A 26,036-nucleotide genomic window follows, 5' to 3' on the forward strand; every position below is an offset into this window, starting at 1 on the left:
AACTCGGCAGTGGTTCTGCTATTGTTGACGCTCCACTGAGTGTACTTTCAGTAATTACCCAAGTGTTGAAGTAGAGGAAACAGCTTCTACTCAGATTTATTAGAACATTTGTGATGCCTGACACTGTGCTACTTTTTCCTCCAAGTATTTTTGAGATTCATCACATGCTAAATAGGGGATTTTGCGTAATCTAATTCATGATCACAGCTCAAGATTTTTATAATGTACCATTCAGGGCCATTTAATAGTTTAAAAAAAATGTTATGCATTTTTAAAATATATACCTTATATGTAATATGTAATTTAAAATATTTAAATTAAGATTTAAGTTGAAGGGATAGTTCAGCCAACAGTCAAATTCCTATACTCATCCTTATGTAGTACCCATATAAAGTTCTTTATTGAATGTAATTTACATTTACATTTTTTACATTCACAAATGACATGTCAAATAAGTTTGAGTCCTAACATTACATATAATTAATATTTAAATGTAATTAATATTTAAATTGTATTTAAAAATACAAATTCTTCAACAGTTTGAATTTAGAATGCCATGACAGTGAGGCTTTTAATTTTTAGGGTAATCTTAAATATATTAGTAAAACTGTATACAGTACTATGTGAAAGAAATAGTCTGCATGTTCTGAAGGAAATTATTATTAAAGATGTGTGCAGTATTTGAAAGCAGTTTTCGCAGGTTCCTAATGCATTCATTTGAAGGTCTTTTTTGTCATCCTCTTAGGTGATGCAAAAAGACATCCTGCCCAAAGAGATGGTGTACTCCGTCAAAGACTTTCCACGGCTGGGACATGTGGTCAAACTCAATAACGACTCGGACAGCACGGCATCACCCGTGCTGGACTACATTCAATCCTTCACACAACAGGACATAAACCTGGGCAGAATCTTTTACGTCTCTGCTTCTCTTCAGGGCCTGGACCACTTCACCGTCGATGTCAGCAATGGCTTCACCACCATAGAAGATCTACAGGTGCAAGTGGTCATTGTGCCACGCATCATACCCGTCCAGGTGGTCAACCTCACTGTGAGGGAAGGTGGATCTGTGCCACTGACCCAAGAGATTCTGAATATCACACACCAATTCTACCGTTCCATGAACATCGAGTTTTTTATGGAGGAGGCACCTCAGCATGGAGAAATTAAGTATCTGGATGAAGAAGATGGACTTATCACATTCACCTGGGATGATGTAAGTGGCAACAAATTTTAAGTAATTTGAATATTAATAATATTAAAGTGCAGCCCTATAATCAGAGAATATAGTTTATTTCCATAAAATATTTAGATTTTTATAAATTTTGGCTTTATTTCAGTTACTGCAAACAATTTTGAATAGTTTTGGTTTATTGTAATTTAGTTAAGAATCACATCACATCACAAATTCTGTAATAATTTACTCATTCTCCAACTTTCTTCTGTGGGACACAAGATGAGACATTTTGCATAATCTTCACACTGATTTTTACTATACAGTTTCTGCATATTGTGTCCAGGAGGCCTGAATATCCAAAAAGGATACACAATCTCCATAACAGCAGTCCAGATGACTCATAATACTATATTGATGCGGCTAGAATATGCAAATGAGATTTAAAATCTGCAGTGGCAGATCGTTTGACTTTAGAAAACTTGAAGTGCTGTTTCTGAGCCGTTAAGACAAATTTTATGGTGCTTATCTGTCCTTTTGAGCTTGACAGCCACTGGTCACAATATGCTTTCATTGTTTGCTCGAACGGCTCGTAAATGGCTGAGAGTTTCACAGGAGAAAGAAAGTCACGACATAAGGGTGAGCAGATGATGACAGAAATGTAATTTTTTTGGGTAAACTGTTCTCATTTGTAGAGGAAACAGTGGGAACAACTAATGATGCTGTAATTACAGGCTTGTTTGTTTTGTTTGTTTGTACTTTGTGCCTGCAATGAGACTTAATTCTTCTCACGATAAAAGAGCTGCTCTGGAACCAGAGGAGCTGTCATTGGCTTTAATTAAAAGGGCGAACAGCCTCATGTAATGGTTTCACAGAGACTACCAGGATCCCTGCGTAGCATTTTGCCATATCATTGAGGAACAGTCAGGCATAAAATAGCATTTTCTGCATCTTAATTACAAGCCGTTCACAGAATAACAGCAATTGAGGCAGACCTTGATCGCGCCTGTCTGATGCTCGCTGTGTTTTAGAGGCTCAAAGAAACAATTTCTCTTTCTCCCACTGTCTTTTATGACTTATCTAAGCTCTCTTTGTTTCCAGCGGGCCCCCCAAAACTGCTTTGCATTATGATATCTAGCGGAGTGACCCAGAGGTCTTATAGTGGAAAGAATGAGCAGGGAAAGACTGGCGGTAGAATGAGTGTGCTGTAGTTGGAGAGCGGTTAGACATTGCTCTTACGACTGCCGTTCCATTTGATGGAAATTCTGACTTGCGCTTCCCTGCAGCCGCGGGCCAAAATAAACTAGCCCGTATATCCCACAAATAAAGCATTTACACCGCACCGCCAGGCGTGCAAAATCGAGAACAGAGATCAGGTTAACTCGGCAGCGATTCAGCCAGGACAGATGAACTTCCCAGGTTATTTTCAACTTCAGGCTCAATTTCTGTGTTAGCAAAATGGAAAGTCTCATTTTTCATTTAGTGTCAGTTTTATCTGGACGTTCAAAATGCTACTCTTTAATGCAGTGCATGAGGGATGAGCATCTTCACAATCATTTACAGCAGGAAAATCTTCACAGACCATCAATTAAAACCTTTAAATATCAATAAACCATCTTGGACACTGCAAAAATGTTTTGCTTGCTCAATTGGTAAGGCTTGTTTTTCAATAAAGTCTGTAAACATTCTTAAAATTAAGCTAGATTTACTTGAGAAGCAAAATGGCACAACATATAAGGTATTTTTCTGAAAGAAATATCACAGCTGAGTGACTTAATGCTTAAAATAGGAACTGACTTCTGCCAATAGACTTGGAAAAATAAACTTGTTTTCCCTTTGAATTAAGTTGATCTTTTCTAGCGTCATTGACAGATATTTTTTTTTGTTTGCTTTAGGTATAAACTTAATTTTAAAGAAGCTTTCAGAAAACAAAATGTAACATTATAAGTACTTTTGCATATTGAGTAATGTTTGAATATTTGTACTGGAAAAAAAGACATGAGCAGTATTTATTTATTTATTTAGAATACATAGCTAACATCATGTTTTCCTGCACAAATATATTATTATTATGATTATTACTATTATTATTATTAAATTATTTTGAAAAAATAAAAAAAAATGTTTTTTCAAAATACAGTTTTCTAATATTTATAATACTAAATCTCAATCTGTTTTGGAGCGTGACTGCACAATTGTAATATTTACATAATCTGAAAGCTGAGACTTAGCTTTTTTTTTCTGTCAAAAACTAAGCGACTCAAAATGACAAAGCAGGTCACATATGCTTCTGGTGTTTTTGAAAACAGCGGCGATGACATTTTGAAGGTCTGAAGTTGAAAAGAACACAGAATATTCCCTTCAGCGATTGAGACACAGCAGGACGTGAGTGGTGTTAGATTGACAGATATCTTATGCAATGAACACGGCTCTCAGATCCGACAGAGAAGGGAAAGATGATCACAGATGGAGGACAGATTGAATTTGAAGTTCAGAATCAATGTCTTGTGGTGGCTTTAGTCCAGCTGTCAGAATAACTTCATTGAGCGCAGCAGCTCCACACTACATCTTAATACACAACGTCTTAACCGCTCTGGCTCTCGCTGTCCTGTGCTACGTTTCCTTTCTTCGATTATGCAATGCTTTCTGAAACACAACTAATAAGTACCATATGGAGAGAAACTACTGCACAGGAAAGGAACCAAGGCAGAATTGTTCCTAAATTAAAGACGTATGCGTCATGCTCATTACTGAGCTGAATGTGGCGTTTCTTTATTCTGTGTTGTGGAGTCAGCGGTCGGTTTGTATACTGCCGGTCACCGCTGCCACACCAGGGGACAGATTGTAATGATAGCTTACGGTGCAGCATAGTAGCAAACATTCACAACGCACTGAAATAAAAACATCTCAAAACAGCTCACGGCTTCAAAAAGAAAGAGAGAGAACGGATATTAGCATGTCACAAAGAAAAAATCTGGAATACATTTCTCCTCTGCTACCAAAATTGACATCTTATGTAGATAGTCGCCAACAGTTATCAATTTCATAACAAATGCAGACTAAACAACAACAGAATGAATGTGAAACAGCTTTGCGTTTTCCTTAGGACTTGGATTTTACGCTGGACAAACTCGTGCTAACATTATTAATGGGATGATCACCTAGTAATGTAATGGCAATCATTTACTCAGCCACATACCACAAATTTCAACGTTTTGGTTGACTTGCATTGTATTTTTCAGACTTTCACATAAAGTTTGGAACGACATGAGAGTAAATACTGACGGAATTTTCATTTTTAAGTGGACTGCCCCTTTATATATTATTATTTGTATTAATATTACCGTTATTAAAAGGTTAGTTCACTCCAAAATTAGAATTCTGTCATGAATTACTCACCCTCATGTCGTTCCAAACCCATGAGACCTTTGTTCATATTCAAATATGTTCTTAAGTAATCTCTAAAATAGAGGAAGTAGTAAATTAGGAAAGAAGAATGGAGTAAATGATGTTATTTTCTTTGCAAAAAAAAAAGTATTCTCACTGAGCCACTGATGTCACATGGACTGTTTTAATTTCAGTTGTGTTGCTGTCTATGGAGGGTCAGATAGCTCTCAGATTTCATCTAAAATATCTTAATTTGTGTTGAACGAAGGTATTGGAACGACATTTGGGTGAGCAATTAATGACAGGATATTCATTTTGAGGTGAACAAACCCTTTAATGTTTTTGGGCATGGTATGTCACAAAATTGTCTACGTTAGCATCTGTGAAGCAATGTGCTCAGCTTCTATAAAGTGATGCCAAAATGCAAGTAGAGTTTAAATCAACTCAAATCACTTTGATGTTTCTTTTTCCCTTTCCTGCCCTTTTTCTACTGCTTTATCAATAAAAATGGCAGAAAGGTCAAACCTTAAAATAATCAAAGATTCTCAGGCATTAGCATGTTGCCTCAAACATTTTACCAGACTTGAAAAATTGACATCTTCTGTGAACAGACGCTAACAGTATCGATTTTCTGGCAAACACAACGATTTACTGACTAAACAGCCGCGGAAAAGAAATGAAGCTCGGCTTTTCTCTACAAAAAAGCTTCTGTTCTCTCAGAGCTTGCGACATAACGGTTAGCATGCTGTGACACATTAAGCCATATACTGCAAAAATGGCTTCTAGGGTAATTGATCAAAATATTTTGAATATTCATTTAGTATACATTTTCAGTATACTACTAATACGATAGATAGATAGATATCCTAGTAACTAATGTTACAATAATACTAACATAAATCTAGCTTTCATTTTAATAAAAATAATTTGCAGTTCGTATTGCTTGTACGGTTAATAGGATTTGAATCCAGCTTGTCATATTCTTCCCATGGTTGCCTGTCCTCTGTCTCCTTTAAATGTTCTCTTATAAATAAAAATGTTAAGAAGGCTAAAAATAAACTAAGATACTTACATATAACATTTCACCTGGATTCTGGCATCTTCTGTAAACAGCCGCCATAAGTTATCGATTTCCTGACAAATGTGAGAATATGCAGACTTAAGGGATGTCAGAAAGAGGTGAAGCACAGCTTTTCTCTGCTAAAAATTCTGTTAGCATAAGCTCGGGCTTAGCGGTTAGCACAGAGCTCTTAGAGCTTGTATCAATGAAAATAAGGCCAAAAATTAAACGCAGATTAGATTTTTGTGTTTTCTGAAGAAAATGTGAGGACTTGTGGCTATTGTTTAGATTTGCACAATGTAGTTTATACCGTGTGCAATGATCTGATCATCTGGAGACGGTTAAAATCTGTATAGCGTATGGCAAACGGCAGGCGTCTGACCTCCAGCGCCCGGACACACTAACATACTTCAGTTTCACATAACGCTCTCGCTCGCAGCTGTGGGGCTTCCTAGAGTTTGCATTATGTTTGTTTGACTAAATCTGCACTGTGTTTAAAAAGTGCATCTGACCACCCACGTCAAATCCAGTTTTAGTGTAACGGATGTACATTTAATTATGCGATGTAAAGCACTGAAACATGTCTTGTTTGGAAGAACAGCTTCACTATTCACAACCATGTTAATGTTAAAGCTTGGAGATGTGACATAGTGGTTAGAGCACATGTTCAGACATACGTTTGAGTCCGACGTGGGATTTGTTTCATGGTTTCTGCAATATTAATGCATTAGGATAAGTTTCCTCCATTATTTTCTGTCATTTATTTAACATTCTTTGTGCTGTGCTGAAAATCTTTCAAAAAATCTACAGCTTTTTTTTCTAAATGCTTTTAAATCTCTCATCATGCTGTATTTTCAAGAAATGTAGGACTCTACCTTTTTGTCATCTTGTTTTCTTTTAATTGAGACAGGTTTTGTATTTTTCTGGAAATGATTGATCATAGGCCTCATTGATCTAAACACAGGCACCTCAGTTTTTGAGTGAACAAAGCATTATTTCTGATAACCGTGGCAATATTTTCTCACATAAGATCAAAAAGGCCCGATGCAGAAGATCAATCAGCTCCAAATAGACATATAAAACCTGTGCTAATTGAAAGAAAACAATATGGTAAAAAAAAACAACAGATTGGATCCAATATTTGGTAATACTAAAGCTTAACAATGAATTTTTTGTAGGCTGGTAACCTCTACAGGTCAAAACGACTGCAACACAGCATGAGTGTGATACTATAAATAAAAAGTGGCAAAAAAATAAGGTTAGATTTTGATTAGAAACATGAAACAATCCTGAAAACAGGAACAATGGTTCCCATGGTAGTTTTTGTTTATTTCATCTTTTTATAGGGAAACTGCATCTGCAGAATTTAAAAAGGATTTTTTTATTGTCTTGTCACTAGAAAAACAACAAAATAGAGCCGCTGTAAAAGCAAAAATGCCCTAATGGTCAGAAAAAGGATTAGGGGTGTGCGTGTGTGACTGGATTTTTAATGTTTGTTGCGTATGTTGCGTTTCCTCAGGTACAACAGGGACAGGTGTACTACTTCCACGACAGCAGCGAGACCACAGAGGACAGTTTCAGCCTCATGGCGGCCGCTTTTCACATGAACCGCCGAAGTGCGTCCTTGAACATCGGCGTCACCATCCTCCCGGTGAACGACGAGGCTCCCCGCCTCCAGCGCAACACCGGAATGGAGGTACACCGAGACCATTTTCCCTGTTTTAAACATTAATGAAGCTTCTAGAACAGAGACGTAGTCGGAAAATTTTGAGCGACTCCACTCCGCTGGAACACAGAGAGTCATTCAGTGCTTGCTAGATGTTGTCTGTGGTTTCTGGTCGCCGTGGAAACTCATATTTTTGGAAAACCATGACGGTGGCAAGAATTCGGCTTCTGAGCTGGAGGGAATGCCAACCAATCGGAGACGTCACTCGACTCCCGCAAAATGTGAAATAATGATATGTGTGTTTTTCCACATGCAGATAGTTCCCCTTCTCCTGTGCATGTGCCTTCTCTCTGTCTGTCTGTCTCTGTATCAGACATGCTTTAATCCAGGAACACCTCAATTTTCGATGGTTACTGATGATAATAACAGAGAAAGTTGAAAATTCAGGCCTGCTCTTTCCAAAATTGTAAACAGGTTTTACCAGCACAGTATTTAACGCACACTTATAATTAGGTGATTTCACTAGAAAGTGACTGATTCATATTTCACCATAAAATCAAAAGGATCAAAAGGGTGGAAATAGATTTAAATAGTTCTCAATATATATAAGCATGGCTATATATAAGTATATAGAGAAAGTTTTCAGCTTTCAATTCACAGAAATTTATATTTTATTAAATTATTATTTTATTTTGTTATATGAATACAATAAGTTCATAATGCAAAATAAATTAAATAAAATTTTGTAAAAAAAAAATCATAATTTTCACATTACAGTAATGTGGATGAGCTGTTTTGCATTTTCGTGTCCTAGTGCCAAAAATGTTCCCTAAATTCCTTAGTTTTACAATTTCCTGTGGTTTTCCTTTAGATTTTGGCATGAAACATGAAACATCCACACAAACACAATCACTCGATTACCCAAATGCGCACACACAGAGTAATATATCAGTTCTGGGCTCCCTGTGCTCTAATGTAGAGACCCTATAGAGACACACAAGTCTAATCAGAGAGAGATTGCAGTTTCCCATCAAAGCAGGCCTCGGCATGGCATGCTGGGATTTGATTTGCCATGCAGCCTCTGATCCATGTTACATCTATTAAATATTGAATATGAAGAAACAGCAATTTCCAGCCCAATTTTGGAGATATTTGTTTCATGTTTCCCTTGTGCTGTATTCTGGTCTAGTGCTACCATCTAGTGGATGCCCATGCATGTACTACAAGGAAGTGATGTAAGGGTATTTGAACAGTCACCAGGGGGCAGTACAAAGCGCTATCTGCTATGACTAATATTTGCCCTGGTAATGACACTGCATTGCCCCCCATTAAATAGCACTCGCAGGAGGCAAGGAGATGATTTTACATGCACTTAAATCTTGAAGGTCACGTTATGTGGAAACTAGATTACTAAATGATAATGAGTTTGTAGACCTTTCTGTTCCAGGGCACTACGCCATGTACTCAATTCCAGTTTTTTCCCTCTGTCTCTCAGGAGAATGGTAGATGGAGGCAGTGAAAGCGTTCAGGAACAGATAAATGTGTGTTGATGTGTGGCAGCCCTGCACTCCCAGCTGAATTTCATCGTTTAAGAATGTCTTTCAGCAACTTGTCCATTACACATCCATTAGAGCAGCATCAGAGGAGACATAACTGCCTCTTTCACATCCCAACGATTCCAGACAGTTAGACACCTCTGAAAACAACAGTTTAGTTGTTCCATCTTGTTTATTGGTTTGTTTATCTCTCTTTGTTTGTGTGTCTGCTCTCTCCTTCTAGCTTCTAGCCGGCGAGGAGTCTGAAATCACAGCTAATATGCTGAGCAGCGAAGATCATGACACCCCTCCGGAGGAGCTGGTGTATGCTATCGAGATGCCCAGCAATGGGATCGTTGCCTTTAAAGTGTCCCCGGATGACAGCGTGGACAGTTTCACCCAGGCTCAGATTAATAATGGAGAAGTTTTATTCATTCATCAGGGTGGGTTGATGTCAGTTTCTTTGAATCAAGTCCTAAAAGCAGAATAAAATATCAGCTACTAAAAAAAAATAACAGTAGACCACCTGATGAGGGACCAAAAAAATAGATGGCAACATATAGAACAGCCTAGCAACCGCATGGAATCGTGTTAAAAGTACTCAGAACGCCACCGCAGTCTAATACAAAAACTCCCAAAACAACATAGTTAAACTCAGTCAAAATGCCTTAGCAACCATATAGCAAGAAGTTAAAAACTCAGGACACCTCAGCAATCATATACAGTAGCAGCATCTGTTTAGCAACATGCCAAAAAACACAAAGCAACAAGTTAAAACAACTGAGAAAAACATAGGAATCATACAGAGTAGCAGCATTAAAAAATGCCTAAACAACAAGCTAAAACCCACTCAATTGCATATTAGCATGTTAGCAAATGCATATGAACATATTAAAAAAATCGTTAAAAATTAAAAAAACATAGCAGTCATAATCAGTAGCAACATGATAAAAACAACACCTTAGCGACTACATTGCAACATGTTACAATGATTCAGAACAACTTAGCAATCATATAGATTAGCAGCATTTGGAACAGCTTAGCACCTGCATGGCAAAATGCTACAGAACACTCAGAAAACATTAGCGAATGCCTAGCATAACATGTACAGAACACCTCAGAAATCATATAATAGTAGCATACTAAAACACATTAGAACTACTCAGAACGTAAATCATAGAGCATGCAATAAAATCTGTTTGAGACACTTCTATAAATCACATTTTAGCAAATGTAGAATTTTTGTTAGCATAAAGAACTTTCATTTTCATAAATCTAATGTGCTGCAAGGAACCATTGAAGAACCCTTGTTTTAAAAGTATAACCTGATATAGTGCATATGATGTGCTTTTGTGTCTGATCTCAGGTTCAGAGTCTGGTGGGTTCAGTTTCACCGTGACTGATGGAGAACACACTACACCTCTCTACCGCTTCACTGTCAAGGCAAGACAGCTTACCATCTCCATGGAAACAAAGGGAGAACTCATGGTCTTCCCAGGTGGGCTCCACACGTCTAGAGCTTAAATCCAAATCCATGTCTTTCTCTTGGCCAAATGAAAGGCCCAGAGAGAAATTGTTCATAAATCTTCAAATTAGGGGTCATTTTTTATTTTCCTCATCACAAACTGTAATCTGTCAGTAATCTTATCTGCAACAACCTTATAGATCAATTATGTGAATTATAGCTGTATGAAACCTGCTAAAATGTGCTTTCATGAAGAAATCAGTGGAGTGATATGATTTGTTTGGTAATGCTTGTCAGGCACCAGGCAGGTGATCAGTGGAGATGTTTTGCGGGCCATAACAAGTGAAGACGGTGATGAAATCACATACTCACTAGTGAAACCTCCTCGCTTGGGACGAATAATCAAATCTAACCAGCATGGACAGTTTGAGGAGATTACTAGATTCACACAGACTGAGGTAAATGACATTGTATGTTTATAAAGAGGAAATCATTAAATTAACTGTACATGTTACTCGTTTTGTAGTACAATAGTGTATGTGTAATAGTATTATTTTACAGAATATTTTTTTAGTTTTTTGACATTGTATAAAACCCCTTAAAATGTGTTGTTTGTAAAGCCTCTTCCATTGAAATGCCATCACTGGCCACAAAAGGGGCACATTTATATATGTATATGTATATGTGCATATATTATTAGTGGTCAGTAGAGGGCAGCACTATTCTCTCAATACATTCAGGCTTTTGTCTGCTAAACACAAATTTATGAAATGTCAAAGTATTTCAATTTTAGAATTCAAGTTATATTTCCTATCTGCTGTAATAATGGTCGGATGTGTCAGCATCTCACCATTTTATCTGTTTTATGAAGTGTTATAGGATGTGGCCGGTTATAAAAGGGTTTTTGATTTCTCTTGTGTGTTCAGTTGGATGCAGGTGCCGTATATTATGAGCATCAGATGCCGGCTGAGCCCTTCTGGGTCCTGAAAGACTCTGTTGAGCTGGCCCTTACATCGCCTCCTGCAATAGATCTGCATCACAGCCTGCCAGTCACCGTGTCATACTACGCAGCCAATCAAAACGTGTCATCTCAGCTCTGGAAGAACAAAGGTCACTACCAATTAAATGTAATGTTTTTGGAGTGGGGGTTTGACGCAGATGCTCTTTTTCAATTATACAAAAGTGAACAGAAGACTGATAATAACAAGCAAATGTGGTGGGTAGAGGACACAATGCAGGCCATATTCAAACTTATAATTTCTGCATGACCATTGTTACTAGGTGTGTTTGGAGCTTAAATGCCAGGAATTCTCAAATCTGTCCCTGCACTGTTTAGCTCAAACCTAATCAAAGACCAGCAATCAAGCTAATTAATGTCTTTAGAGCAGTGGTCTCAAACTCAATTCCTGGAAGGCCAGAGCTCTGCAGACTTTAGCCCCAACCAGCTCCAAGTCACACTTGTCTTGCAGTTTCTAATGATTCTGAAGACCTCGTTTAGCTGGAGCAGGTGAATTTGATTATGGTTGGAGCTAAACGGTGCAGGAATGGCCCTCCAGGAATTTAATTTGAGACCAATGGTTTAGAGTTACTAGAACATTACAGGTAGTTGGGTTTATTACGGTTTGGCTAAACCAGAGGTGCCCAACCCTGTTCCTGGAGATCTACCGTCATGCAAAGTTCAGTTACTACCCTGATCAAAAACAAGTGAACCAACTAACTAGGATCTGATGGAGGACTTGGTAACTACAGTCAGGTGTCTTTAATCAAGGTTGAAACTTATTTCTGCAGGTAGATCTCCAGGAACAGGGCTAGGCGCCCCTGAGCTAAATTCTGTAGGATAGTGGCCCTGTTGTATGCTAATCTCTAGAACACAGTCTAATAATTAGATGCAATTTAATAAATTTTCCTTTCTGTTTTGTTAATATGTTGCAGGTATATCTGTGGTGCAGGGTCAGTCTAAAGTGATTGACAGCTCTGTTTTGGATGCTTCTAACCTGCTGGCCAGTTTGCCTGAGCAGAAGCGGGCAGGGCAAGATATTGTCTATGAAGTGCGACAGTTCCCCAATCATGGACGACTCACTCTCGGAGGGTCTGACCTGCCTCGCGATTCTCCCCGTTTCCTGCAGGATGACGTGGCACGTGGTAATCTTGAGTACAATCACGATGACTCCGGAGCATCTTCTGATAGTTTCTCTTTCCGAGTCCATCTGAACCCCACTGGCCGCACTCCGCAAATCCAGCCTGGTGCCGTGGTTTTGGAGGAGATCTTTCTGCTCTCCATCAGACGGCGAGACTCAAACCCACCAGAACTTGTAAGCTTGGACCTGCTCCTGGAAGCACTGCAGGGGTCCACAACCGTTATCTCCAAAAAATACCTCAACACAGTTGACCAGGACAGCACACCGGATGAAGTCCGATTTACCATCTCCAAGAATCCAGCTAACGGATATATAATCTACAACAACACCGGAGACCGGATCAACCAGTTCAGCCAAGAAGACATTAATAATGGGCGGGTTGCTTTTGTCAGCGATGGAAGTCTTTCCAATGGTTTCATGGAATTTGTAGTGTCTGACGGGAAACACCAGACAGACCCATACACGCTGCATATTGGAATCCTGGCTAAGTCTCTGATACTGAACAAAGCTCCAGAGATCCACGTAAGGCAAGGAGATGATGAGACGCTAATCACAGAGGACATGCTGAGCACCTCCACTAGGGGTCCCGTGGAGGAAGATGTACTCTATAAGATCACCAATGTCCCAAAATATGCAGCTGTAATGGTTGACAGACAGCCCACATCGGCTTTCACACAGAAGCAGATCAAAGAGGGAAGAGTGAGTGTCCGTTTCGTTAAGTCCACCTCACCAAGAGATAGCGTGGCCTTTGTGGCCCGAAGCAGGGCAGCGAATGTGTCCTCTGTCCTCAACATTACAGTGAAACCATTGGCAAAGGTGGCCCAGAATCCCCTGCTCCCCAGAGGTGCTACAGTACTCGTAGACAGAAAGCTGCTGGATGCTACACCTCTGGCCAATAAGACCAGAACATCTCCAACCTTCAGCATGATCCAACAACCTCAAGGAGCTCGGTTCATCAAGAGTGGTGGACAAGATGATGGCCAACCAGTGAGTTCTTTCACCCAACGAGACCTGGATGAAGGTCGGATAACTCTGGAGATCTTAAACACAACTGGGGGTCAGAGCGCCGGAGGTCAAAGTCAAGATGAAGCACGCTTCCTCCTAAAAGCACACGGCGTACCTCCTGCAGAGTGTGTCTTGCCCTTCCATGTGGTCCCATATGACCCTTCTAAAGTTTATGGTGCTACGCTGCTCAAAGTGCCATCGGTGATTGTCAAGAGCGATCCAGGACAAGCTGAGCCCAGGTGGAGAGGAGATGGTGAAGTGGCTTCTGGCAGCACTACAGCGACTCCTGTGGTGTCTAGAAGAAATACACTGTGGGCTATCCTTATTCCCATCCTCGTCATCCTCCTCCTCATGCTCCTCGCTGCAATGCTGGCCTACTATTTGGTCCGTCGCAACAAGACCGGGAAACACAATGTCCAAACGGTGGCAGCAAAGCCGAAGAATGGAGAAGTGAGTCAGGAGACTTTTAGGAAAACCGATCCTGCGAACAACATCCCCATGTCAAACATGGACTCCAAAGGCGCAGATCCTGAGTTAATACAGCACTGTCGGACAACAAACCCAGCACTGAAAAAAAACCAGTACTGGGTTTGAGATAGGGAGGCGATGGGACACTTCTGTTTTTAAGGCCTTGAATCATTCCAGTCAGTGTTATACAGTTTTCTTGCCATTATTGATGCTTATGAAGTCCAGCACATATCTGAGTTTAGGGTATCTTAGATGGCACAGCCAGATCTGTGTGTGTTTGTGCTGATGTTCTAATAGTCACATGATCATTTCTCAACTGAGGTGGAATTAACCAACTTTTAGGGTACTTTTGGACAAGAACATAACATGTTATGTTTGAACAATCCTTTTTATGTATGTTTAGGCAGTAAATGGTTTAGGATCTTATTTTTTAGTGTTATTCACGTTTATGTTTGTGTTGCTTTTAAGCAATCAATAGATGTGCCATTTTTCCAGCAGCCTATTTTCTTTTGTGACGCATTGTGTGGCTTAAAATTGCGCTGACAATTTGGCACCTTTGTGATCACTTGTTTAAAGGAATATTCTAACTTCAATACAAGTTAAGCTCTGTCAACAGCATCTGTTATGTAATGTTGATTACTTGAGAAAATAACAAAATGGCTTGCACTTACAGTGGAAGTCGATGCAGCAAGTCATTGCTCCTTTAAATTACACAGAGAAGTATAGGCACACAACTTACATTTTCTAAATTACCTACTATCTATAAATGGCTTGCTAGCCTTGTCTGGGAAAGGTTATTCAATTTCATCCAATTATGGCCACGTAAAGCCCGTAAACACTAATCAATCTATCCCATTGCAAAAGGTATTATTCAGACCAGTTTTTCCTAAATCTATTACCAACATTCTTTATGTCCTGGATCTACTAACGATATTATGAATGACATCAAACATTCCACCAGCACCTTACAAATTTCCAACCCTATGCGATATATTGTCCCATAGATTCTCACTGCAAGTGCTTGTTAATGTTTTTTTCTTTGGTAACTAACAGTCATGGAATTATAAAGCTGAAGCTATGTTTTAGTTTTCTGTTTCAAAGTGCATGATGTAAATTTCAATTATATATGGGCTGTTGTAAAGAATGGTTAAAAGAATGTAGAAAAAGCAGGAAAAACTACAGATGTTGATGGTAGAAACAACACAGTGGAATTTTAAAGAAAACAGAAGAAAAAATGATAACGTTATCTCTTCTACTACTTTTTTTTTTGTATAGAACTTCAAAGCTAGGAAACCATAGGGTCACAGCTCCCTGCTGTCCTCTACAGGTCAAAAGAAGTATTACAAAGCAACAGTGTTGTGGTCAATGAAGTATGAATAGAAAAGTCTAGTACATTTGAATGTGTGAGAGATGTAACAGCAGTTGGAAAAATTATACATACTCTGATTCACTTTGGTCAGATTATGGTGCTAGTGCCGCTTTAAAATCTTATCATGCCTGCTCAAAAAGAGTAATCTCACAGCCATGCCACATATCCTTCTCAGTTTTGACACATAAACAGTGCTGAGATTTCTTGGTTCGAGAGTGTAAATGAGACTAATCACTAATCATCATATCAGCCGTGTGAAAGTAAAACGAACAGCCTTACTGAATGCTTTTAGTTATTTTTCTATAAATCTATCTTTTCTACTCTGTTGTGTTTGTTTTGTCCGTACATGCTTTCATCCACTGCACTGATTACAGGCACTGAAGAACTGTAAAGTTTTCTCCTCTAGAACTGCAGCCACGGTCAGGAAGTGAGTCAGCAGTGGCTGTATTCACACTGTGTCCTGATTGGCTGCAGGGAAGGTATGAGGTCATTATTCCTCAGGCTGCAGCGTCTATTTTCCAGAGCTGTTTCTGAGCTCAGTTCATAACTTTTTTTTGTTTTAGGTTTAAAAATACATAAAAATATGTACGTTGTTGCATGGCTGGGTGAAAGTATGTCTGAGCATTTTTTACAACATTATGTCTAGGGTTTACAGAAATCTCGACCATTTGAGAAATATATCTCTGCGGTGTTTGAAATAAAGAAACCTAAAACAGTATAGCTAACAGTATAGTTCATCAAAAATAACAATTCTTTCATAAATGAACCAAGCCTTCCGATAAGTCGTTAAAATCCACTATGACTTTATTTGTTGCATGTCACTGAAATTGAATTAATATATTTCATGATACTTTTGGGGTTTGCTAGATATCATTGTATGCAAACAGTGGCTTGGAAAACTTTGTTCCACGAATGATGGAAAGTCATATGGGTTTGGATCGATCTGAGGGTGAGTGAATAGAGTTTTCTATTTCTTAAAAAATGTTCTTGCTTCCCATATGTCACTTATTGTCTCAGAATTGCAGTTAACCATTTGGACTGAACTATTTTAAAATGTTTTAATCGTTTTTTTGGCTTTTCTTATCTAACAATAGTGACGTTTCTTATAATCATAGACCAGTTCTTCTACATCATTCTAGAGTTTACTTTAATTATATACAGACACGATCAGTTCGCAATGTACTGCATATGGAATTTATAACACTGTTGATCTGATTTTCCCTTTTCTTTATTAAGCTAGTATTAACTGCATATCCTGGGGTTACAATATCCCATCTGAGACCTCTCAGGACATTTGTATCTGTGTTTCTGCAGAGCAGAATTGAGATCACATGAAAACTCAGGACATCAATGGTATTTGTTCTCTGGGTATTTATGGGAATATGTTGACCTTAAACCCAAAACCACGTACAACCCCACAACCCTCTTCTTTTTTGTGTGTGTGTGTGTTTTTGAATTCTGTTTGCTTGTAAATATATTATGTCAGATCACATAGCCTGTCATAAGAATCAAAATGCACTTTCCTCCAGCTCTTCAATGATTTCATTTGTGGGTGAGAGTTTTCATTTCTAGTGTTTATTTATTTTTAGCATCTATATTCGGTTTAGTTTTTGCTCTTTTAAAAAAGTTTGTGAACATGCGATTCATTATGTCCCTATAGAAAAAAGTAATATGTCATGGTCCCAACAACAAAATAAAAAATAAAAAAAGATTGCTTATTTCTTGAATTGTGTTCCACGTATTTGTGTTACATAACATGTTAAAGTTAGCATATATAGTATTTAATATTAAAGATACATGTAATAAAAATGTCTTATTTTAGAAATCTTTAATGCAAAAATCAGCAGCATGTTGTGCTTCATACTGACCGGCAGATGGCGCAAGGGTGTCCATCAGTATTTCATAAACTCATCTGCGCTCATTCTTTCCTACCAGCGGCCTTTTCGCTTTCTTCAGACTTTCTTGGCTCTTTCTTCGGAATAAAACTCACTGTCAGACGCTCCACAGGCTTGTTACTATAGCCGAAGTGACTGTTTTCAGCATTTTACTTTTTACTAAAAGACTTTTGTTTTGAAGCGTCTCACCGTATGGAGCAGTCAAAACAGCTCAGCTCAAACAGCCAATCAGGTCGCGCTCCAAACGCACTCGACACGCCCACCTGAAAAAAAAAGGAAGCCAGACAGGAGAAGAAAACAATAATGCAGGTGACACGAATAGTTCTGCTTTCTGATTCTACATTAATTACACTCATGTAAAAACGCAGGTTTTTAGCAGCACCTGTTCTTAATTACATAAATGATGGAATGTTTAAAGGTTGTTGCAATGCATAATGATTGACATTGGGAAAGAGAATCAGTACAATTTTAAATATACACTGCAAAGGCAAAAGTATTTGCACATGCCCTTTTAATTATGGGGTTTGGCTATTTCAGATGCACTCTTTACTAGCAGATTGTAATTGAAGTGTATAGTCATGCAATCTCCAAAAACAAAAGAATAGGGCACTGTTCTGTATCAGAGGCAACTTAATAAATGTGAAACCAATATGAAGTTTATTTAAATATGACCTATTTAAAAATGGATCTGAAAATTTAAAAGAAAAACAGATGCAGGTGCTTTGTTTGCCGCCTTGCACATTTCAAATGCAGAAACTGGAAACATTTGCATAAATGCAGAAGGGCTTTGTGCTTTGCTGAGTCTTTCAGACTTGGGGAAAGAAAGGCAGATGTTAGGGTCAAGAAAAAAAGAGCAGGGTCACCAGAGCGCATGCTTTCTCTTGTCAGATGTGTCAATGCCCGGTCTGTGCGTGTGCGGGCAGAAAAAGCAGTGCACTTTACTTTAAAACACATACAGAATCAGTATTGCATAGGGTTCGAATCAGAATCTGTGCATATGAGCAACAATTGGGGGATGCTTGCCTTAGCAAAAAGCGATTAACTAAACAAATTTGCAGTTTATATATTTCCTTGACCCGAAACATCATATGAAAGGACCCCTTCTCTTTCTGTTCGTCCCGTCTCGGTTCTGTTTTTTACATCTTGCAACCGTGTTAACATTTCCAAACCCTAAATTAGCGTTTCCTGCTTCCAGTCTGCTATTACAACACCCATGTTTCCATCTGAGGTCACCTCAGAATCTGTGAAATCATCCGGCAATCTTCCTTTTAATTGGTCGAAACGCAATAGTAACGGACAAATGCGTTTACGACGGACTGGTGCATTAATAGTTTTAAAAACGGATCGGGTAATTCTCTGGCACCGGGAAATATCAAGCGTAGTGCCCTAGTTAGAGTCCACATGTCTGGGTATGCGATTTGAGGCTTGTCGTCATTGTCTCTGAACTGCAGGGACTTTAGTTTCCATAGTGCTGCTCTCAGGGATGCTACAGAGAAGATATGCAGTCTGGGTAGACCGTTAGCTTGAGGAAAAATGTGCTCTGGAAAGCCACTTAAACAGACTCAACATATAATGTAACATGAAGCACAACCTCAAAATACCTCTTGAATAATACAAGGGTTTTCATAAGCAAACAACAACTGAAGACGCTTTTATTTTTAAGGGTTTTCCAAACACTGCATGCCTGTTGCCAGATAATTTTTTGCCTCTGTAATGTAAAGTTTATTTGCAGGTCAGATGTGTTTGTGTCTCGCTCTGTCTTTCCTAGAACTTTGTGAACCACAGACAGAGAGGAAGAACTGTCTGTTTTCCCTTAATAATACTCCCAGTATTTTATCAGCAAATAACAGGGCAGAGGCTCATGTTATTGACTCAATCTGTAGGCAGGGTTTAAACAGAGCCCTGTTTTTTTCTGTCTAAAGCTCATCTATGATCTTACTATTTGATAACCTGAATAATATATTATCTGTAATATCTATTTTGAATCTCGGCAATTCTTTAATAAGTAATGCGGTGTGTGTTTGCTTGAAATGTACGCGTTTAAATGGTGACTATTTGTTCTCACGGCGGATTTATTCAAACACAGATTAGCTAAACAATGAAGAGATCACTAACGGGTTAAATTCGTGACTTTTTTTACCGAGGTTAAAACATGAGATTAAGCTACACGAGACGTGATGCACGTACTGTTTCTTTTAACTCACCTTTTGGTGTTTATTCATCTTTATTTTGCCTTTAAATAGCAAAAAAAGATAAAGACGATAGTCTCACGTGCGCTCCGCGCGACCGCTAGCATTGAAACAGACAATCAGTCACGATTCGCTAATTCGCGCCAAAATGGCGTTTGATGTTTGAATAACTTTACATATTCGACAGAGTTTAAAAGTTTGTGATTACTGGATTGCAGTCGTCCTACAAATAATACTTCAACTAAATCAACTAAAAACAGCACAGACTAAAACATCTTGGTCAAAATGAAATATGAATAAAAACGATAATTCGATATTGGCAACCACACAACTGACACATGTTGTAGCTTAATCCTGCTTTAAAAAAAACAACAACAACAAAAAAAAACAATGGGAGCCCAACAGAAACCCTCACAGAAAATATTTCCCTTAAAATGCCGCTATGAACTGTTAGCTTTTTCCAGTAAAACTATTACACAATTCTTTTTTTGTAGTGTGTTTAGGCCATTTTTCCAATAGGATTTAACGTTCCGCCAATAGAATCCATCACATACCAGTAGACACCATTATACTTTGCATTAAAACTAATACAATTTCCCAATATAACCGTTAAATCCATTACATTTTCTGTTGCGTCTTCTATAGTTCTATAGTTTTTTGTTGTTGTTTTTTTAGCAGGTTATTTGCATGTAGATGAACCACTAAACGACACATTTCATTCAATTATCTATTTAGGTCTATAAGACCTAAAATAAAGCTATTTAACATGAGTTATCATCGATTCTTGCATAGATGTATTGCTCTGCTTAATTACTCTGCTTCTAAACACCATATTTCTCTTTTCTGTGACCTCACTGCTCTAGAATCTCTCTACTTTAATAGCATTACTTTACAATTGCACTTATCTATCTCGATGCTAACGTCGTTGCTCTAAAATCACTGTTATAATCTTACAATACTTGTATATTGCACGCTAATATCGCACTTCTCTCTATCCACCTTTTTTCCTGAACGTGGAACTAAGCCTATGGTTCGTTAGACGCTACAGGTAAATAACGACGAGAATAACAGCGCGCAGTAAACGGTAACACTGTGCACTACAAACCAGTGTGTCCGTAATTAAGATAACGCTTTAAAATAACACGATAAGACCAATTTTCAACATCAAGCAGCAGAACGAACTGTTTTGTACAGCTAAAAATAGCTGGACGCGGATGAGACCGGAAGCTGTACCCACAGAATTTGCAAATGTCAGGAAAAAGGTGGATACTGCTCTTCTTAGCTAATCTGCTTTTTATTTAAACAAGTAAGTTTTGGCTGTGTTCTATTTAGTCTCGTCCACTCTACATAGCCATAGCTACTCTGCTGTAAATCCCTGATATTTTTTGGCTTCAGTGTTCCTTCTGTGACCTTTAGGCGTTCAAACCACTCTGCTTTTGTAACATTTCACCTCCATAACGGCCCAGTTCTATATTCTTACTTCTCTATAACCGTTCTGCTTTTCTTTACTGCTCTACTTTAACCCATTCTTTAGCCTTTCTGCAAAAGAACTGCTTAGCATCGTTCCTCTTGAATCCTCTAAATCACAATTGCTGTTTTTCGGTCTTCTCTATAACCACTCTGCTCTTTAACTAGGGGTCATCGGATGCAAAATTCACTTTACAAGTAGTTTGAACATAAACGTGTGTCGTAACTATAATGATACTTTTTTATTTTTTAAAATCCTCTTTGTCAGATCAGGCTGCTCTGAGATTCCTGGCAGAATGACATAGTTCTGCACAGGCCCCTCCCACTATAGTTGATTGACAAGGCTGTCTTAACCTAGACCCACCCTGAGTGAGCTGTCATCAGTCCAGCATTGAGTTGAGTTGATTAAAGTGTTCAGTTGTTGGATGTAATGATAGGCGGGCTCAGCAGAGCTCATTAGCATTTAAAGCAACATGGTGTTTTATAGATTTTTCATTAAAACCCCAAAGAATCATATCAGCCTTAAATGCTCTGCTTCTCTGCTCAAGCCGGTTGCTGTAGAAGTGCTCTAAACCTCTGTTATATGGCCTCTCTTTTTTGCATGTATCAGCATTTCCCTGCTGTATGATCTCACCGCTTGTTATGATCCCACTGCTCAATAATTTCACTGCTCTAGAATCTTATTGTCCCATGATCTCACGGCCGAGGCATTAACGTGGATGTGAATAGCGTGTGTAGCCGTGTGCGCTCCAGCGTCGCTCTTAGCCCCCCGTATGACAGATTTCTCCACAGGCATGTGTGATTTTGTGTTGTAGGAGGCTCCTCCGCTCTCACGCAACCATCGAAAAACAAGAGCTTGAGGTATCGCCCTGTATTCAGACCTGATGGATTTGATTAACAGACGCTGGATGCCTCAAATGAGACGTGAAAAAACCGAGAAGGAAACTGAGAAAATAGGACATTTTGAGTTTGTTGTTTAAGGAGATCTAAAGGCACGACAGGAATGTAGGCTCGGTGTTCTGAGGAAGTTACTGTTGTCTTCTGGGAACACTGCTTGGCTTGAAGACAAGGGGGCGGAGTCAGGGGAAGGGTCGCACAATTGGGGGTGTGGTCCATATATTTCCTCATACTCATCTCTCTCTTTCTCTCTCTCTCTCTCTGATCTGGCCTTCACCCAGTATCTACATCTGCAGAGTTTGGTAACTGTCTACTCCCTCTTTATAAAACAGCGCAATGTAGCTATGAATCATATATTTTAAAAAAATAATACATGGGTTATGGTTATTACAACGTCTTCATCTTGGCCTCAGTGTTTCTTTAGCATGACTAAGGCAAAATCCTAGTAAACCACAAAATAAATACAATAAAGCGAATGAAATTGGCACAGTACTCTTAATTGAACTAATCTTATGATTTTGTGATGTGTTTGAAAAATATCGTTCTGCTATAGCTGTGTATTTTCAAAGAATTAACGAATGTATATTTAAATATATTGTAATATATGTTAAGTATGCTGTGCATTGTATATTTTGCGTAAATTCGAATAATTTAATTAATGCATAAACAATAACACCAGTTATGAATTAATTGTTTTTATTAGTTTGATTATAAATCTTAAAATGAAAGACTGTTACACTCAATTTTGAAGAATAAACGCAGAATTTTTTTCTTTTTTCTTCCGATAATGGTTATTTTATTACACAAAACACAAACACACAGGAGAAGCTTGTTTCAGAACAAGACCAGCAGCAAAGAACTGTGGGAAGGCCAGATTACGCCCTACATATTAAGAGAGCATGACCATCTGGCATTCTTTATATTGCCAGACGCACTCGTACATCAACTGTTGTTCTTCGTACAGTATTGGATCGTCATTACATCATATTGACAGCTGCTCTGTGTGATTTCTGTTTCAAACAGTTCCTCTATAATTCCGCCTTAAGACGCCAAAAGACCTTTAGCCTATATTCAGTCGAATTCTTTTAAAGAAGTGAGCTCTGGATTAAACATCAAGAGACTTTGAAGCCAGTATTTATGATCTGTTCACTTAAGGGGTCACAGCCGGAGACACTCGGCCGAGGGCTTTTGTGAGAGAGAACCTACATTTGTTCCGAAAGCAAATGCCTTAGATGCTCATAAATCATTTAAAGCTCATTATCATTGTGTTATTGTAATGTTATGCCCATTTAATCAAAAAATATGATCTGAATGTAATTCCTATCATTTTTTTAGGCATTTTCCCCAGTTTTTTCCCACATCATCTGCACACAAGATGGCTTGCAGTTTCGGATCTGTCTAAAATTTCTCCACATCTTGTGACCTCCGGAGGAGTCTTGCTCAGGCTAAGAATGTTTGTTTTATGTCTCCAAAAATAAGTCTGTTTACTCTGTTTACTACTCACTTAAGGCAATGATGATGAAAAGATTTAGGTCAGCTTTTATGTTTAAACACACACACACACACACACACACACATATATACAAATATATATATATATATATATATATATATATATATATATATATATATATATATATATATATAATATTTCAGAGATTTCAGAAATAAATATTAAAGAATAATTATTTGATTGTTTTCTTGTTAAGGGATAAAAGGAATTATTAAAAACTGTATTTTATAATGAAGCTAAATTTGACACGGCAAGCTTTGTTTATTATATTTTTAAGTGATAAATTGCATATTAAAAATATTATCTATACAGTAAATGGTGGCAATCTGCAATTTTTACCTAAAAGATCTATTTCTAAATGATTTAATAAAAAAAATTATTTAATAATTTAATGAAAGCCTTTATGTATAATGCATTATAAAAGATTATTAGAGGGTATAATGCATTATAGTTATTCATAACTTGCATTGTACTACATTATCATCTTCATTAATAATTATCATTTTAATTATAATTAAAATGCACAATGTAACAGTAAATTGATAAGTGTTATAAGAGATTCAATGCATTCAAGGCATAATTAAAGCATTAAAACTACTTTTGTAGTGCATTATACATAAAGGGTTTAAGTAAAGGTGCAAATGAATACATTTACGTTGATTTAGGGAAGGTTAATAATATTTTGAATAAGAATAATAATTTGTTAAAATCTTTAGGTTATTTTTTTCTCCTGTGTAATTATAGTATGTAATATTTATGATTCACTTAATGTCAATAAATGTATTATTTATGAGATGCATAAATGTAATTGAAGATCATAAAAATGTGTAAATATTTAATATTTCCCAAAATAACATTTCGATAAATTATTCTCGTTTAAAGCATAAATCTAGCAAAACGAAATGAGGTTTAATTCTTAACTGAAACTATGATTATATCAAGTTAATAAATTTACATATTGAGAAAACCTTGATAGTCTAATTTATTGTTAAATTGCTTTAAAATATTAAGACTTATATGTCAGTGTTACTGCCTGCTGTAACTCATTTTTAATAAATATGCATTTTAAATAAATATAAGTATTTCGTGTGTCCGCGTGTGCTCTAATGAGTTAACCAAAAAGGCTACGTTGTATTTTTGTCTGGTGATGTTTTCGGCATTGCCACTTCAGTGCCATTTTATCGCAACAGCATGCAATTACTCCTAAATCTGTGCCAGTCAAGAAAGCTTTCGTGAAACAAAAAGCCTCCTGCAAATGAAACCAACAAAAGACGCCAAATCCATTTTGAGATCTCTTTATTCAGATCCCCTGTTGAACACCAGAATGTGTAAGAAGTGTCAAATCTACACATTACAGAACTTCTACGGTCCTCCTTACAGTGAGTAAACACAGAGCAATGTGCTGGACGCGGCCTCACGCGTCCTAAAAGAGTCCCAAAATCATCCGCGTGAGGTCTGTCCTTCCCCAAGAAACGTTTTTGTGTCCATTTCTGCATTGTTCTTAGATATTTCAGCTCATTAAAACATCCATTTCTCTTAGAACGCGCGCGCGATCTGTCTTCACTGATGCCACAAAACGCGAAAAGAGCGTTAAGCAAATGTAATATTTGGATAAGTCATGGAAACCCGTCTTTGCTTTGGTATGACTAAAGCGCGAGGAACTCTGCTGTGCGTTTGAGCTCAGCTGTATCCCGGAATGTGAGCGAAGTCGCCAAGCGGACACACGCAACCCCCGACGCGCGGCCTGTTTACGTTCCAAGGTTTTCCAGAGAATTAAAAGCAGGGGCTTTTGTTTATGCGCAGTTTTTCCCAGTTACCAGAAAAGAAATCCCCCACGGGATCGCTCGGCGCTGCTTTAACTGATTCGAAAAAGATGAACATCTCCTTCTGTGGGCACGTAAAACATCTGGACGCTAAAACACGCGACTTTTGACAAAACCACAAGACTGGTCAGTTCTTAAAAAATATTCTTTAGGTTTTTCCCCCGCTAAAGTCGACGTGAAATGGAGTTTGCGACGCATTCATAATGTAAAATCAAAAACATTGAAAAACGATGTGTTTGTCTACCGAAAAATGGCATTTGTGAGTATTAAGAAAGTAAACAAGGTTGATCTTTATTTCACGTTGACTATTTATTATTAAAACATTGCGTGAGCCAAAGTATGAGGAAGCCTGTTTCTAACACAGAATTTAAGAAATGAAAAAAAGGTAATTGGAGCTTTTTATCTCACAGTTCTGATATAAAAACTCACAATTCTAAAGAAAAAAGTCATATTTATAACTTTTTTGTATGACTTTATATCTTCTTTCCTCAGAATTCCAAATTTAAATCTCGCAATTCCGACATTTTTACTCAGAGTTCCGAGTTTAAATCTTACAATTCTAATTTTTCCATCAGAAATCATTTTAAATGTCGTAATTCCTTTTGTCACAGAATGATGTTTAAACCTTACGATTCCTACTTTTTCCTCAGAATTACGAGTTTAAATTTCAAAATTACTGTTTTTACTCAGAATTGTTCACAAAAAGAAAATGGCAACTTTCTCACATTTCATTTTTTTTTCCTTAAAATAGCGAATTCATGTCTTGCGATTCTAAATTAATTACTCAAAGCTGTTTGTAAATTTATAATCTTCATAAGCTGAGTATCGTTAAAGAATGGTGAGATATAAAATCAGAATTTTGTAAAAAAAAAAAAAAAAAAAAAAAAAAAAGACGAATTGTAAGATAAAAGGTCACAGTACACTTTTTATTATCTTATTCCATAAAAGAAACAGCTTCTGCTACGTCCGCTCCATTTCTTAACATGTA

General features: G+C 37.7%; 1 protein-coding gene and 1 long non-coding RNA gene across 2 annotated transcripts in view; one reads left to right on the plus strand and one right to left on the minus strand.

Moving 5' to 3' along the window:
• Nucleotides 1-16,975, plus strand: part of cspg4 (chondroitin sulfate proteoglycan 4) — a 47,269-nt gene extending 30,294 nt beyond the window's left edge. The window contains exons 4-10 of the mRNA XM_043228377.1: nt 746-1,213; nt 7,138-7,314; nt 9,064-9,262; nt 10,186-10,317; nt 10,582-10,742; nt 11,211-11,394; nt 12,217-16,975. Of these exons, the coding sequence (XP_043084312.1) occupies nt 746-1,213; nt 7,138-7,314; nt 9,064-9,262; nt 10,186-10,317; nt 10,582-10,742; nt 11,211-11,394; nt 12,217-14,021 (3,126 nt within the window). The 3' untranslated portion in view covers nt 14,022-16,975. The remainder of the gene's footprint in view (nt 1-745; nt 1,214-7,137; nt 7,315-9,063; nt 9,263-10,185; nt 10,318-10,581; nt 10,743-11,210; nt 11,395-12,216) is intronic.
• LOC122330979 lies at nt 9,167-19,483 on the minus strand. Its single transcript, XR_006248106.1, has 4 exons — nt 19,364-19,483; nt 17,349-17,422; nt 17,133-17,236; nt 9,167-9,294 (listed from the first exon to the last, which is right to left on the minus strand). It is a non-coding gene; the product is annotated as an uncharacterized LOC122330979 (long non-coding RNA).
• Nucleotides 19,484-26,036: the final 6,553 nt, after the last annotated feature.

The sequence above is a fragment of the Puntigrus tetrazona genome, chromosome 25 (genome assembly GCF_018831695.1).
Source record: "Puntigrus tetrazona isolate hp1 chromosome 25, ASM1883169v1, whole genome shotgun sequence".
Classification (NCBI taxonomy): Eukaryota; Metazoa; Chordata; class Actinopteri; order Cypriniformes; family Cyprinidae; genus Puntigrus; species Puntigrus tetrazona.